Source organism: Centroberyx affinis, unplaced genomic scaffold (assembly GCF_046629955.1).
Source record: "Centroberyx affinis isolate AG114_WGS23_722 - 3 ecotype Tasmania unplaced genomic scaffold, CSIRO-AGI_Caff_v1 ptg003966l_1, whole genome shotgun sequence".
Classification (NCBI taxonomy): domain Eukaryota; kingdom Metazoa; phylum Chordata; class Actinopteri; order Beryciformes; family Berycidae; genus Centroberyx; species Centroberyx affinis.
This window is the reverse complement of record NW_027281788.1, coordinates 143,463-160,053: the sequence shown is the minus strand read 5'-3', so window position 1 is coordinate 160,053 and position 16,591 is coordinate 143,463. Positions and strand designations below refer to the sequence as shown.

Genomic DNA, 16,591 nt, shown 5'->3' with positions numbered 1-16,591 from the left:
GAAAGTAAAGTGTAAATTTCCAACAAATAATTTTTGAAGTTTTGGTGGGATAGGTGTAATTTTTAAAACACATTTGTAGGTGCAATTTTCCAGTGAGTGTGAATCTGGACGTCTTGTAATTTTAGTTTGCAAGAGTTTACTCTCTTTTCAAAATGATACACATCCGTATTGGAAATATTTTTCTACTTGATATTCCTTTGTCATTACTTCAAAAACACAGATGATTCCATCCTCAAAAACACAACTGTCTTTTTTTTTTTTTCTAAGCAAAGGTCTTCAGCTGACTCATAACTTCTAATAGCAGCCCATAATGAGCATACCAGCAATCATTTTGTAAAACCAGGTGTCATATTAAGATCACAAATGAAGGCTTTCTTTTCAAAATGATTTTTGACCTGAATTTTTTTTTTTTATCGTCATTTCAAAAACAAAGATTCCATCCTCAAAAACAGATTTTATGAGCCAAGGACTTAAGCTGAACCATAATACACTTTACTTTCATTCCAGTGATGATTTTGACATTTTTGACTTTTTTTTTGTCCAAATGGTGTATATCTAATTTTGGAATGAAACAAAAATTAGTTATTTCCTCACTTATGAAAGTGTGCATGTGGTTGTGTTGTGAATGTGGTTTGCTGTGACTCTCAGGTTCTCTCAGTCCACAGGGGCTTTCTCTCTCTCTCTCTCTCTCTCTCTCTCTCTCTCTCTCTCTCTCTCTCTCTCTCTCTCTCTCTCTCTCTCTCTCTCTCTCGGGGAAACGACATACTGATTCCCACAGCGGCGGTAACCTCCCTCTGTCCGTCATGCCAGTTAGCCTGGCGCTCATATTGTAGCTGACTGCTGGTGCTGGGAGAGGCTGGCATACAGTCTGAAATATTAATGACCTACTGTAGAGAAGGGCTCAACCTCTCTCTCCTTATCTCTCCCTCTCTCCCTTTCTCTCTCTCTCTCCTTCTCTCTCTCCCTCTCTCCCTCTCTCTTTCTCTCTCTCTCTCTGGCTCTGTTTCTCCATCTTTCTCTCTCTTCACATTTCTGTTTTTCTCTCCTCTCTCCTTCTCAACCTCTCCCTTCCCCTTCCCATTCTCTCTCTCTCTCTCTCTCTCTCTCTCTTTTTCTCTCTCTTTCTCTTTCGCTCCGCTTTTCCCTTCTCTCCCTTCTCCTCTTTCCCTCTACAGTCTTTCTCTATCTCCGGTTATCTCTCTCTTTCTCTCTGTCTTTTTCTATATCTCTTTCTTTCCTTCCGTCTTTCTCTTCTCTTATAGAAGAGGAAGGCTCAACCTCCCTTTCGTTATCTCTCCCCAACCCGCTCTCTCTGTCTCTCTCTCTCTCTCTCTCTCTCTCTCTTGCTCTGCATCCCCCTCTTTGTCTCTCAGCCTCTCTCTTTCTCTCTCTACGCTTTTCTGTTTTTCTCTCCTCTCTCTCCTTCTCAACCTGTCCCTTCCCCTTTCCATCCTTTTTCTCTCTCTCTCACTTTGCTTCTCCCTCCTTCTCTACCGCTCTCTTTCTCTCTCTTTCTACCCCCTTGCTACTTTTTCTCTCTCTGCGGTTTTCTGTCGATCTCTCTCTGCCTCTCCTCCTCTCCTCTTTCGCTCGTCTCTCTTTCAGTCTTTTTCTAAATCTTTGTCTCTTTCTCTATTACAGTAGATTAAGGCTCAACCTCCCTTTCGTTATCTCTCCTCAACCTTCTCTCTCTCTCTCTCTCTCTGCTTCTCCCTCTTTATCTCTCTCTACGCGTTTCTCTTTTCCTCTCCTCTCTCTCTCTCAGCCTCTCCCTTCCCCCTTCCAGCTCTCTACCGCTTTCTTCCTCTCTCTTTCTATCCCCTCTCTACTCTTTCAATTCAATTCAGTTCAATTCAATGAGCTTTTACTGGCATGACATGTACATATTGCCAAAGCATACAACAAAACAAATACAACAAATACATCAAATGTAGGAGAAAATAATAAAGAAAAATAGTAGAACTTTTACAACATTAGAGTCTACTTTACATTGAATATTGGTGAATAATAATGATCATATCAGCATTTTATTAGCATTATACTAGTTATTTTGATTTTTATATATTATATTATATTATATTATATTATATGCATACACACAAATATAAATACTTTTGAATTGGAAGTGCAAGTCTTAAATAAAATATAAAAAAACCCATTTATTTGTATACATTTGTATATGTGCATATGTAAATCTGCACATGCATACAGTATGGGCATACACACACATCCATATACACTTATTGTACACGTACATTTATAAGATACAAAATGAAAATATGTGTCATGTAATACTTTTTTTCTCTCTCTCCTCTCCTCTTTCCCTCCTCTCTTTCTCAATTTTCAATTTCAGTCAGCTTTATTGGCACGAGAAGTAATTCTTGTTGCCAAAGCTTGCAAACATAACAGTAGGAATTATTAATAATCACAAGCAAACAAAATGATTAATACTTACAACAGACTGTAAAAGAATAACTGTAAACAAATGAAATGTAACTTGAAACAGAGAGATTCACATTGATTATCATCTCAACATAATATAACATAACATAGCATGAATGATTCTGGGGAAAAATATGTCTCGTATGCGTTTTTGTCACATTTCCTCTCCATTTTTTCCTCTCTTTCTCTCCATCCATCCATCCCTCTGTCTCTCTCTCTCCCTCTCAGGAGGCTTGTGAGAGTGTGTTATGTCATATTAAAGAGACAGGCCGCCGCAAACCGAAAAATATGACATAATAAGAATCATCTTCGGGGACGGGCGGATTTGGGCTTGAGGCCATCGATTTTGGATCAGTGCGAATCGGGTTTTCTGTGTCTGTGATTCGGAAGAAATAGCGCCTTCCTCATCCTTTCATCTCTCCCTCTCTCTCTCTCTCTCTGTTTCTGTCTCTTTCGCTCTCTGACATATTCGATAAATCTCTTTGTATCCTCTCTCCCTCTGTCTGCCTCATTCTTTCTCTCTTGCTCTCTTTAAGTTTGCCATCTCACCCGTAATCCCCCTCTTTCTCTTCCTCTCTCTTTCGGTTTTGCAACTTAAAAGAGAAACTCCAGAACCCCCCAAAAAAACTATCTTGCTGAAGGCAAATGTTACATCAGTTCTGAAGACTTTATTTTTTTTATGAATCAGCTATTCAGATTGTTGATTCTGGATCAGTATAGATAGTTTTGCTACTCTAACATTGATTGATATAACACAATAGTGATTCAACCTATATCCAGTTCATGAAAGCTTTTACATTGCTCTACTAAACAACCGTTTTTTTCTGGTTTGTGTGGAATAAACAGAAGAAGAAGAACTGGGTAGTTAGCATGAGCAGCGATAGCCACCATGGCTGAACAGACAGAGAAAAGAGAAACTCAAACTGCATCAACAGAAAATCCAAGCTCCGCCCACACTGTTTGATTGACGGGCGATCTCTGGGAAGTGCAGTGCAGAAACAACACAGCAACGAGAGCTGAGCAACAAAGATGCAAACTAAATAAAACAAAACAAGGATTTTGAGGATTTTAACTCAGTAACTTTGCTAAGAAAAGTTCTCCCCATTTTCAACATGTTCTATATCCATTATGTGAAGTTTTGTACTTTAAATCATTTCGTCAATGGTGTCACTGTTTTTACAAAAATGGAACTTGTTTTCTATGCTAAAACTCTTCAAACTTAGTTAAGTCCAGTGGTGGAAGAAGTACTCAGATCTTTGACTTAAGTAAAAGTAGCAATACAGTGTAAAAATACTTTGTTACAAGTAAAAGTCCTGCATTCAAAATCTTACTTAAGTCAAAGTACAAAAGTATTAGCATCAAAATATACTTAAAGTAGCAAAAGTAAAAGTAGTCATTATGCAGAATGGCCCATTTCAGAATCATATATATCAAGTTATTGGACTATAATTATTGATGCATTAATGTGTTCATCACTTTCATGTTGCAGCTGGTAAAGGTGGAGCTATTTTTAATTACTTTATATACTGCTGGGTAGCTTAACCTATAAAAATATATCATAATTTATTAGTTGATTTATAATTTGTATTAATAATCTAAATCTGCAAAGTAACTAGTAACTAAAGCTGTCAAATAAATGTAATGGAGTAAAAAGTACAATATTTCCCTCTGAAATATAGTGGAGTAGAAGTATAAAGTAGCATGAAATGGAAATACTCAAGTAAAGTACAAGTACCTCTAAATTGTACTTAAGTACAGTACTTGAGTAAATGCACTTAGTTACATTCCACCACTGGTTAAGTCTTTATTATTATATGATGAAACTAAAGTCTCACTCTACTCTTCCCTCCCTCTCTCTCTCTCTCCCTCTCTCTGTCTCTCTCTCTCTCTCTCCCAGACGTGGCTGAAGAACTACGGCTACCTGCTGCCTCATGACATCCGCACGTCCGACCTGCGGCAGGAGAAAGCCATGCAGTCCGCTGTGGCCGCCATGCAGCGCTTCTACGGCATTCCTGTGACGGGGATCCTAGACCAGACCACTATAGAGTGAGTCGAGGGGTGGGGTTTTAGTGACAGTGGGTGTGTGTGCGTGTGTGTGTGTGTGTGTGTGTGGGTATGACTTAAGTCACTCTCAGGGACACACACCAGACTTAAGATCGATTGGGGACAGCTTGTGCAATTGGGGACAAAAGCTGTGTCCCCAATTGGTAAAAAGCTAGGGTAAGTCTCCAGGAAATGAATGTAAGTCTATGTAAATACCCCAAAAGTGACATAAGTGTGTGTGTGTGTGTGTGTGTGTGTGTGTGTGACAGAAACCAAAGGCAGGCCTGTGACCTATTTTGGGACCCCACACACACAGATTGAGAATCATAGATCTATCTGTTTTTGGGGGTTGCGAGATGTTTTATGGGATAGGAAGAAAAAACATAGTTCTACAATATAAATTTATTATCATGTCTGTTTTTTCAGTTTTCTCTCTAATATTTGCCTTTTCCCTGTGAAATACTGAAGTAGTTTTCAGCCTCTGGGCCTCCTTTGATAATTAATTGAACGAAACTAAATTCTTTGGTCGAACTGTTCATCACTCTGCGTATACAGCCATGTGACGAGGGTCGGAAATAGGCATCGCTTTTATTTTAAGGAGTCACAAGCCAAAAGCATTGAGAACCAGAACCTGCAGTGCCTTCCTGGCATCAGATCAACACCTGTAAGATCTGACCAAACCTCTAAGATTAATAATTCAGAAATACTTACAATGGAGACAGAGGCATTAGACACACGATGAAGCGTTCATGTAGTGCTGGCCTGCTCTACACCAGATTTATTATGTGCAAGTTCATTCATTTTTTTAAAAACAGATCAACAGTCTTGATGAGCCATAATTCTACTGCATGTTTTTTTTAATGCAACAGCACTCTTAACAAGTACTTTTAATAACTAGTTACTTTGTAAGGTAAGTAACAAAGTAAAGAAACGTATTACTTGTAGTAGTGAAAGTTAATTATAGCTAGGATTAGGTATTTAACGGCTGTGATAATCTTTACTGTGGGTGAGGGAATAAATCGAAGTAAACGTAATGTCTTTAACTGTGCTTGTGTGTGTGTGTGTGTGTGTGTGTGTGTGTCTGTCTGTGTGTGTGTGTGTGTGTGTGTCAAGGTGGATGAGGAAGCCTCGTTGCGGCGTCCCAGATCATCCTCACACCAGCCGCCGGCAGAGGAATAAACGCTACGCCCTGACGGGACAGAAATGGAGAGATAAAAAGATCTCCTACAGGTATCTATCTATCTATCTATCTATCTATCTATCTATCTATCTGTCTATCTATCTATCTAATCTGTCTTGTCCTCTCTCTTTTCATACATGTTGTCTGTCATCCTTTTCTCTCTCCAACTCCGCCATTCCCTCTCTCTCTCTCGCTTTCCCTCCCTCTCTATTTATTTCTCTCCTTCCTTCATTTTCCTCTCCTACTCCGAGCTCGGCCCGGCCCTAATGTAAATTAGCCCGGCCCCAGGAGACCCTGAATGCATCCCGACTCCCTGCATTACATCTACCCACTCTATCCTCTCCCTCTCTCCCTCTCTCCATCTCTTTCTCTTTCGTTCCTCCGCTCTCTCTCTCTCTCTGTCTCCATCTTTTCCCTGTGTCCTGTCTTAGTAACATAGAGTAAAACCTTCCACTGTGCGCTCTGATGATTCTACTCACAACTCAGCTATGTAATATAGGTCTAATGTAGATTAGCTCCGTCCCACGAGACCTTGAACGCATCCCGACTCTCTGCATTGCTTCTGCCCACTCTCTCTCTCTCTCTCTCTCTCTCTCTCTCTCTCTCGAATTTCCTTTTCTCTTCCATTCTCTTAGTCTCTCTCTCTCTCTCCTTCTCGCCACCTCCCTCTCTCTGCCTTTCTCTCCCTCTCTCTTTCTCTCTCGCCTCCTCGTTTTCTGTCTCTCTCCTTCTAAATTCATCTCTGTTCCCCTCCCTCTTCTTCTCTCCCTCTCCCTCTCTCTGTCTTTCTCTCCCTCTCTCTCTCTTTCTCTCTCGCCTCCTCGTTTTCTGTCTCTCTCCTGTTTCACTCCCTCTTCTTCTCTCCCTCTCCCTCTCTCTGTCCTTCTCTCCCTCTCTCTTTCTCTCTCTCTCGCCTCCTTGTTTTCTGTCTCTCTCCTTCTAAATTCATCTCTGTTCCCCTCCCTCTTCTTCTCTCCCTCTCTGTCTTTTTCCCCTCCTTCTGCCGTCTCCCTCTCCCTCCTCTTTTCTTTGTCTCTCTTACCCCTCTTCTTCTCTCTCTCTTACTATCTCTGCCTTTTTTGATCTCTGTCTCTCTCTGTTTCTCTCTCTCTCTCTCCCTCTTTCCCAGTCTCCCTCCCTCTCTCCTTCTCGCCACCTCCCTCTCTATGCCTTTCTCTCCCTCTCTCTTTCTCTCTCTCTCGCCTCCTTGTTTTCTGTCTCTCTCCTTCTAAATTCATCTCTGTTCCCCTCCCTCTTCTTCTCTCCCTCTCTGTCTTTTTCCCATCCTCCTTCTGTCTCCCTCTCTCCCCCCTTTTCTTTGTCTCTCCTACCCCTCTTCTTTCTCTGCCTTTCTTGATCTCTGTCTGTCTCTCTCTCTCTCCCTTTCCCAGTCTCCCTTTCTTTGTCTCTCTCTCTCTCCCTTTCTCCCCTCCTGACGCCTCCTCCTCTCTTTTTTCCTCTCCCTCTTTCTCGCCCTCCCGCCCTCTCTCGCTTCTTCTGTCTTTCTCCCCCTCTTCCTCCCTCTCACCTCCTCCTCCTCTCTCTTTCCCTTCTCTTGCTTTGTCTCTCTCCCCCTCTTTCTCTCTCTCAATCTCTCTCCCCCTCTCAATTCAATTCAATTCAATTCAGAACATCTTTATTGTCATGAATGATGGTCAAATCATTGTTGCCAGGGCAACACAAATTGAAATCAGAAAATAATGATAAACATATGTAAAATGCATTTCGAGTGATACAAATAACGTGGAAAAGAACAGAATTTTCTTTCTCTCGCCCTCTCTTTGTCTTTCTCCCCCCTCCATCTCTCTCTCTCTCTCTCGCCTCCTCCTTTTCTCTCTCTCTCCCTTCCTTCTCCCTTTCTCTCTCTTAGTCTCTCTCCCGACTCTCACTCGCTCTAAATCTCTCTCATCCTTTCTCCGTCTCTCCCCTCTCTCTCTCTCTCTTTCCGCCTTTTCTACTCTCTTTTTCTCTCGCTCCACCTTTCTCTCTCTCCCTTTCATTGTCTCTCTTCCTCTCTCTTACTTCCCTCTCTCTCTCTCTCTCCCTCTCTCTATCTCTCTCTCCCCCTCCTTTTCTCTCTCACTTTTTATTATTTGTATCGTGTTGTTTGCACGGTGTATCTTTTTATAGTACGATGAGTCTTTAACGAAGCGTTATATTGCTGCTTGACATGCGATAATAAAGTTTTTGTTTAGAATCTTAATTCCCTCTCCCTCTCTCTCTCTCTCTCTCTCTCTCTCTCCTCCTTTGTCTCTCTATCTGCTCCCCTTCGTACTCAGAACTCCGAGCTTTATAGGTCTAATGTAAATTATCCCGGTCCCGCGAGACGCTGAAGGCATCCCAGATCCCTGCATTACATCTTCCCACTCTGTAGCGTTACATAATACCCACAGTGTGAGATCACAGCCCTATCTGGTTCCCCCTTACTGTATTTGAATCTCCTTAACCCTCCTCGTGTTTCATCTGCTATCAGCTGTCACATTCCTGCACCTTCAACCCAGCTGCCGGCGCTCTGTCCGCATCACCGTAATTGTTTTTTAACTTTATTGTCATTCAGAGATGCAGTTTGTACGTTTTTTTAGGCGCCAAACTGTCTCTACAGCAGGATTTTATATTCAGGGTCGCTCTGTAACTTAGTGAAATTATGTATTGTATTGTAAGTAAGTGGATTTGGCAACTTTTCACTAAGCACACTGCCTATTATTGTGTACTTACAATACTTTTCTATGAGTTAATACACAGGTTAATACACTGTAATAACTGTAAAATGTCACTCTGCATTTCCCTGTGTGGAACTGTGTGAATTTGATGCCAGTTTCTCTGGATAAATAAAGGTAAGAATTAAATAAATGAGTAAAAGAAATACTGTGCTGGACGGTATAACTTATAACCAGCTACTAGCCTCCAGATACTGTAACACGGTAGAAGAAATCTCACTCATGATAAAAAGAACAAGAGACAGGACAAGCACATCACAAATTCCATGAGCCAGAGCTTGTACGTGTGTATGTGTGTGTGTGTGTGTGTGTGTGTGTGTGCACGCATCAGAGAAGTCTGCAGAGATATGGAGATATCAGTGAATAACAGACTGCAGGGAAGTAGACAGGGAGAAAGGAAAGGCTGGTGAGGTGGGAGTTGGTAGGTTGTTCATACTATTTTAACTTTAAATCCAACAACACCACCAACTCCACCACAGGAGGCGGGAGGCGGGCGATGCCATCAGCCATGAGGGCGATGCTTCCTTTGAAATCAATGGCTATGTTTACATGCACACAATAATGCACCTATTGTCAACAGTCACAGCAAAACAACATACATAATTCTATAAAGTGTAATTTCCCTAATAATATGGTTTATATGTGACAGTCGTTTTGTCGTTTGGACAGAATAACACGAGCAACGTTGCCAACTGCTCATGTGCAACTTGATCGCACTTAAAGAAATGTGATTAAGGTCTTTTACTAATGCCGTTAAAACCAGAGTACTCCATATGTGACTGTGATTATATTCACTCTAAGAGCATAATCGCTCTAACATAATCAGAGTATGGTGTTTCCATGGGTAAAATTACTTTTAAGAAAAGTAATGATTAATGTGTAACTTAGGGCTGGGCTATGGTTGAAATCAATATCACGATAATCATAAGGATTTTTCTCGATATCAGTATATATCACGATATGGTTCATGTATGCAAAATCACGTTAAATAATCAAATGAATGTTCATCTCATTGAACCGAATGGTGATGTTAGGTGTGATGGCAAACAAAACAGAAATATTCAAATAATATTCCCACCATACCTCATTTTATGAGAGTTTTTAAGTAAAATTTGCTTGTCATCATAAATTCAGACAGCAGAAATGTGTGTCACAATATCAAAATATCTTCATATCATCACGATATGATTCCACTGAAAGACGATAAACTATAGTATTGAATTATTGCCCAGCCCTATAGTGTAATTTATTATTTTTTTCCAGTAACGACCCCAACACTGATTGTAACCTACTATACAAGTGTCCGGCTGCAGTTTGTGGCTGTATTGTAGTTTGTTTCAGCTCAGCTATTGTTTACATTTGTGCACATATTGGAAAAAAACATCGAAGCTCTACTTATGCATATTGATGACTGGGGTCGGGACACTTTTCCCCTCTCCTTGCTGCTGGCGACTCGTTTAGAGGATTTTTCAGGTTGCTGGACTGAACAGCGGACTGTAAAGGATCACCCAGTCTGCTAGACAGCTGCAGGATTATGCAACCCAGTATCTGTAGTTGAAATTTTCCATTGAGACCTCAGGACAGGAAGGTGAAAAACAGGTGTGTGTGTGTATGTGTGTGTGTGTGTGTGTGTGTGTGTGTGTGTGTGTGTGTGTCTGTTTTGAACTGATGTAATCATAGAGGAGTGTCAAACAGAATCAAAGCAAGTTTCCTCTCTTTTATTCTCCTAATGCAATCCACTCTCCTCTCCTCTCCTTCTCTCCTCTCCTCCTCTCCTCTCCTCTCCTCTCCTCTCCTTCTGTCCTCTCCTCTCCTCTCCTCCTCTCCTCTCCTCTCCCCTCCTCTACTCTACTCTACTCTCCTTCTCTCCTCTCCTTCCCTCCTCTCCTCTCCTCTCCTCTCCTCTCCTCTCCTTCTCTCCTCTCCTCTCCTCTCCTCTCCTCTCTTCTCTTCTCCTCTCCTCTCTGCTCCTCTCCTCTTTTCTTCTTCCCCCCTCTCCTCTCCTCTCCCCTCCTCTCCTCTTTTCTTCTTCTCGTCTATCATTTCCATCCTGTCCTCTTTCACCATTCATCTTAGTTAGGAAACTCCATTACAAGCCAGCCATAGGAGCTTAATGTTATTTTATGAACAGCCATGATACAGGAAATGCTTTGATGAAGCCTGGATTCATCATCATCACCATCATCATCCACTTCAATGAAGAAACTAGACTTTTTTCTCATTTCTTTTATGTTTTTTTTTTTTTGTTGCTTGCCCATTTCCTTCACTTGATGCCATCTCCTTTCATTCACTGCAGTACATTTTGTTCTTAAATGCATGGGCTGTGTATGGCTGCTGTCTCTGGCTATCCGGCTGAAGTGCTAGACGTGTGTGTGTGTGTATATGTGTGTGTGGTGTGTGTGTGTGTGTGTGTGTGTGTGTGTGTGTGTGTGAGACAGTAGACCATCTGTGTGTTTTGGCCACAGGTCATTTGGCCGGCTCTGTTGCCGTAACGTTCCACACCATTTACTCAAATCAGACAACTGCTACCTAGCTGTCTGCCTGCCGCGCACACACACACACACATACACACACACACACACACACACACACACACACACACACATACACACACGATTAATCACTGAGCTTTAGGGTGGAAAATTGGATTTATAAATACATTTTATAAATGGATTTACATGCAGACAGTTATAAAACGCAGTAAAAAAAACTCAGAGGTTCAAACTTTTTCATGTCAGCAGCCACCAGATAATGAATATAAATAAAATAAAATAAAATAAAATAAAATGAAATAAAATAAAATAAAACAAAACATGAATGATGGCACAATTTTTTTTTCTCAAATTCCAAAAGGAGATGTCCACCATTTTGAACAAAGTGCACAAATTAAATACATATTCTGTTATTTTTTAATGGATAGACAAGTAGGTAACTTAAGTCATCGGTTAACAAAATGAAGTCAACAGCTTGTATTGACTGTATTCATTTCACTTTGGAGATATTGAATGATGAACTCCAAGTAATGTTTTTTTTTTTTTTTTCCAAAATGACTATAAAGCATTTTAGAAATAAACTAATCTCATCTCTATCAAATACAATAGAAGCTGCTGTCAAAACAAGCTCGTATTCCTCTTAATGTCTCACTCCGATGATCTACTTTGTAATTCAAACAAAGCTTTATATTCACACCGTCTCAGCTCACCAGTCGCTTACACGGCCATTCCCTGCAATGAGGTTGCAGCAATCGACGTGTTAGAAAAGTCCAATAAAATGAATTAAATGGAGCTGCACTTTCTTTTTAAGAGTCAGTATGGTGTTTCCAGCTTAGCGGAGACGGCACTGCCTCTGTCCAAACAAACTCCGCCGCTCTTTTCACTAACTCAGTCCGACTCTACAACTGTGCTCTTTCTAATTCAACTCATGTTTTATATTCACATTCACACCGCCGCGGACTCATGACTCACAACTCGTTCACATCGCCATTCAAAGCAAGTCATCACAGCGAACTACCCGTAATAAAAAAAAAAGAAAAGTAGAATGTAATTGCTTAAATTGAGTTGTGTTTTCCTTCAAGAGGCGGTAGGATCATCCAAGATTGGCCGGCACTCCTCTCTCTTAAATATCTCACTCCGGCTCCACATCAGCCCCCCCCCCTGATAATTCAAACCATGTTTTATATTCACACCATCGCAACCCACAACAAGTTCATATCCATTCCCAGCAGCCAACTACCCGTAAAACTAAGGAAAGCGCAATAAACATTTCCACTTCTTTTGCCAGACGGAGTTCTCTCCATTCGCGTCAGGAAGCCTCTGTGCGCTCATGTATGAATGTTGAATTATGGGCTCGTCCGTAATGCGCCGACATTTATTTCCCCTTAATGTATTTTCTGGACGGGAACAAAGCATTTGCCCCCCCTGCTGAGAGACAGATTGTGTGAAATGGACTGAACTCCTCGCTTTGCTTTTTCTTTCTCTTCTTCATCTTTCTCTCCCCTGCCCCCCCCCCCCTTCTCCTTCTCTTTCTGTTTCGCACCGTTCGCTCGATCTCTCCTCTTACGCTCCCGTTCTCATTATATATCTTCTTCTTCGTCTCTTTCTCATATTCTCTGCCGCTGTCAGAAATGATGATACCAAAGGTGTGAAAGGGTTTTTTAAAGATGCGACATGAAGGTGTTTCTCAGTAATATATGGCAATTGTGAAATTATTTATAAAAACGTGTAATGATATCGCCTCTCCTCTTCTCACTGTGGAATATATATGGATGGCACGTCTCCTGTCCTGCAATTAGCCCATAATGACCTTTCTGCCTCATTCCTCTCTTACAGCTGTACATGCATGGATAGTCTAACCTAAACCCAGTGCAGGGAAAAACGCTTAACACTGAATGCTGCAACCATTTCCAAGTACCAAACCTGAAAAGTATCAGCCCGTACCAAATAGAAATCTACTTATTTTACTGAACAACACAGACTTGGACCATTTGTTTTTTGATGAATGATTCTGATATGGGCCCAGTATTCGATTTTAACATAGAAAACGTAGGTGTAAATACCAGTAAAAGTGATTTTTGAACAGTAATCTTTTGTTAGTAGCACAAAAAGAAGTGCAGTGTAATGACTGGAAAGCTGTTTATCATTATATGAGCATTGTATGTAACTATCCTCATAACATAATAAATTCACTGCAAATGTAATATTCAGATAATGTTTCCTTTCCTGAGTATGAATTAAGTATTACATATAAAAGGTCTGTTTCACTACTTTATATCGTTGATTGATATAACACAATAGAAGTGATGCGTTTTATGGTTTCCGGTTTGTTTGGAATAAACAGAAGAAGAAGAACTGGGTAGTTAGCATGAGCAGCGACAGCCACCATGGCTGAACAGACAAAGAAAAGAGAAACTCAAGCTGCATCAACAGAAAATCCAAACCCCGCCCACACTGTTTGATTGACAGGTGATCTGTGGGAAGTGCAGGGCAGAAACACCACAGTGATGAGGCTGAGCAACAAAGATGGAGACTATAAATGAAACAAAACAGGGATTTTTTGAGGATTAGCGCTTACATGGAAGTTTGAAAAATGTAAAACACGTAGTGACTGTAACTCTGTGCCTCTTTCTGCCCGACAGCATATCTAACTTCACTCCTAAAGTCGGGGAGAAGGACACCCAGAGAGCGATCCGACAAGCCTTCGACGTGTGGCAGACCGTCACACCGCTCACCTTCCAGGTAACACACACACAGACAGTTGAATCTCAGTTTTGTCACAGCTGAACTCTACTCTCTGACTTTACTGTGGACATCCTCGCTTCATGGTTAGATGTGTGGTTAAAGAGACATCAAATGTATCTTTTGCATTTTTTTTCTTTACCAGCCTAACTTGTCTCTCAGTTACTCTACTCTACTCTACTCTCTACTCTACTCTACTCTACTTTGTTTTGTTCTATTCTATTTTTGCTCTACTCTATACTCAACTTTACTCTGCTCTATTCTAGTCTTGTCTGCTCTACTCAACTTTTACTCTCGTCTACTATATGCTCTTCTCTACTCAACTTTACTCTACTCTATTCTTTTTCTGCCCTACTCTACTCAACTTGACTCCACTCTACTCCAGTCTATATTCTATTCTTCTTCTACTCAACTTTAGTCTAGGCAACTCTGCTGTACTCTTCTCTGATACTCTACTCTTATATGCTCTGCTCTGCTGCAATATTTGTTCTACTCTACTTTTCTCTCCTCTACTCTTATCTGCTCTACTCTACTCTACTTTGTTCTATTCTATTCTATTTTGCTCTACTCTACTCAACTTTACTCTGCTCTATTCTAGTCTTGTCTGCTCTACTTTACTCAACTTTACTCTGGTCTACTATGTTTCTTATATGCTCTCCTCTACTCAACTTTACTCTATTCTACTCTATTCTTGTCTGCCCTACTCTACTCAACTTGACTCCACTCTACTCCAGTCTATATTATATTCTACTTCTACTCAACTTTTAGTCTATGCTACTCTGCTGTACTCTTCTCTGATACTCTACTCTTATCTGCTCTGCTCTGCTCTGCTGCAATATTTGTTCTACTCTACTTTTCTCTCCTCTACTCTTATCTGCTCTCCTCTACTCTACTCCACTCTAATCTGTCCTATTCTGCTGTAATCTGCTCAATTCTGTTTGTACTGTATTTCACTTAACGCTGCTCTTCACTCTACTCTTCTCTACTCTTATCTCAACAGGAGGTGCCGTATTCGGACATCAAGAACGAGGGCAAGGAGGCCGACATCATGATCTTCTTCGCCTCCGGTTTCCACGGCGACAGCTCTCCGTTCGACGGGGAGGGGGGCTTCCTGGCCCACGCCTACTTCCCCGGCCCCGGCATCGGAGGAGACACGCACTTCGACTCGGACGAGCCGTGGGACGCTCGGCAACGCCAACCACGATGGTGAGGACACCTGGAAAACTTTTATACTGTTATTTTTCTTCATCAGATTCTATATTACTGATGGGAAAGTTTCTAATGAGCTGACTTATTAGCATTCTACATTTGTTGTTCAAATATACCAAAGACAACTTGTTAGCATTCTTAGCTTTCCTCATTGAAAACAATGGTTTCTATTTACATTTGTCTAAGAAACACATTTCAAGCATTTCAGCAAAAGCCTTTAGATCAAAATGGCTTTAAGAGAATGAAAAACATAGTACATTCAATCAGGTGTGTCCAAACTTTTGACTGGTAGTGTATGTAAGCCAGTAGAAGGAAGGGATAATGCCCGACGAGGTGTCCATTATCAGGAATTAATGGACGACGGGGAGGCCAGAACCGTCCGGCGCACAGTGTCCATTACTTCCTGATTATGGACTCCTCGAAGGGCATTATCCCACTTATACCATGGTCACTTGCCAAAGAAAAAAAAATTAAGACCATTAATTTATATTTTCATGCGTTTTGTAATCAAAATCTAAAGTTTTTCACAAGCCATAACTCAGTTTTCCTGGTAACACCTGAGGGTTTGACTAATACCTGGAACAACCATTACCATCCCATAAGGTTCTTATGCAATGGAAACGTTGTTCACTACTCCAGTAAATAGGACGAACCTTAGATACAACTTAGCAACAGGAGATATTTCTAGTATTATATTATATAATATTATTATATTTCCCTTTGGCTCAGCTATGAGCCAGAAAGCTAACGTTATGCTAGCAACATTCAAAGTCAATAACATTGCGTACGGTTGACAATCAGTGAATATAATTTGACAGTATGTTTAACAACAAGACTAGCTAGCTATCCAGCCATGTCATTGCCCCCAAATCAATATCAAGCTTTTCACAAACAAATGAGATGTGGCCATGTGTCTGTCGGCCGCAGCCTGAAGTAGCGAGTTGAATAGCGAATGGGATGTGAGACGATCGCTTACCGTATGTGATGCAAAGTATCAGTCAGTTCAGAGGGGCAGTGTACTTCTTACAGCTTGTGTGTTACAGTCGCCATCCTGTGGTGTTCAGAGGATGAGGCTCTATGCTATGGTTACTCATTTTAGATACAGGCTGATGCTACGTAGCCAGCGCATTAATTTAGAACGGTGAACAGACAGTTTCACTGGAACTACTTAGTAGGTGTCCATTATCAGGAATTAATGGACACCCTGCAGCCAATCAGAATCGAGTATTCACCCAGACCATGGTATAAATCCTTTTAACGTTGCGTAATTTTGCTAACAGTCATATGATGGAAAAAAGAGTTTAATTCCACCATTTAAAACACCTATATTATGAGATGATTGCTGGCATGAAAGCAAAGCACATTCAGGGATACTAGTTATGTTATGAGTCATCTTAAGACTTTTGCTTAACAAATAATTCTAGTTTTAAAGAGAGAATAATTGACACTGTTGAAATACTAACTGGTGATTTTTTATTATTATTAATACATAGTATTTGGGAATGAAACCCTTCAAACGTGAAAATATAGTCACTCCTCTATCTTTGAGCACCAACCCTGTTCAGTCACTGGATGACAAATGGAGGAGAAAAAAAACAGTTGTGGTTGTTGTTGTGTTTTTTTTTTTCTTTCCTCTATCTCACTTTGACAAATGACTTATGCCAGATTCTCTCTCCTTGAATAACAAACGTGTTGATGGAGAGAGAGAGACGGGGAGAGAGAGAGAGAGAGAGAGAGAGAGAGAGAGAGAGTGATAGAGAGGGAGA

The 16,591-nt window shown here is 40.9% G+C and overlaps 1 protein-coding gene across 1 annotated transcript in view; it reads left to right on the top strand.

Moving 5' to 3' along the window:
- Positions 1-2,068: 2,068 nt before the first annotated feature.
- Positions 2,069-16,591, top strand: part of mmp24 (matrix metallopeptidase 24) — a 44,045-nt gene continuing 29,522 nt past the window's right edge. The window contains 6 exon segments of the mRNA XM_071541878.1: positions 2,069-2,125; positions 4,340-4,488; positions 5,599-5,715; positions 13,517-13,616; positions 14,617-14,796; positions 14,798-14,822. Of these exon segments, the coding sequence (XP_071397979.1) occupies positions 4,412-4,488; positions 5,599-5,715; positions 13,517-13,616; positions 14,617-14,796; positions 14,798-14,822 (499 nt within the window). The 5' untranslated portion in view covers positions 2,069-2,125; positions 4,340-4,411.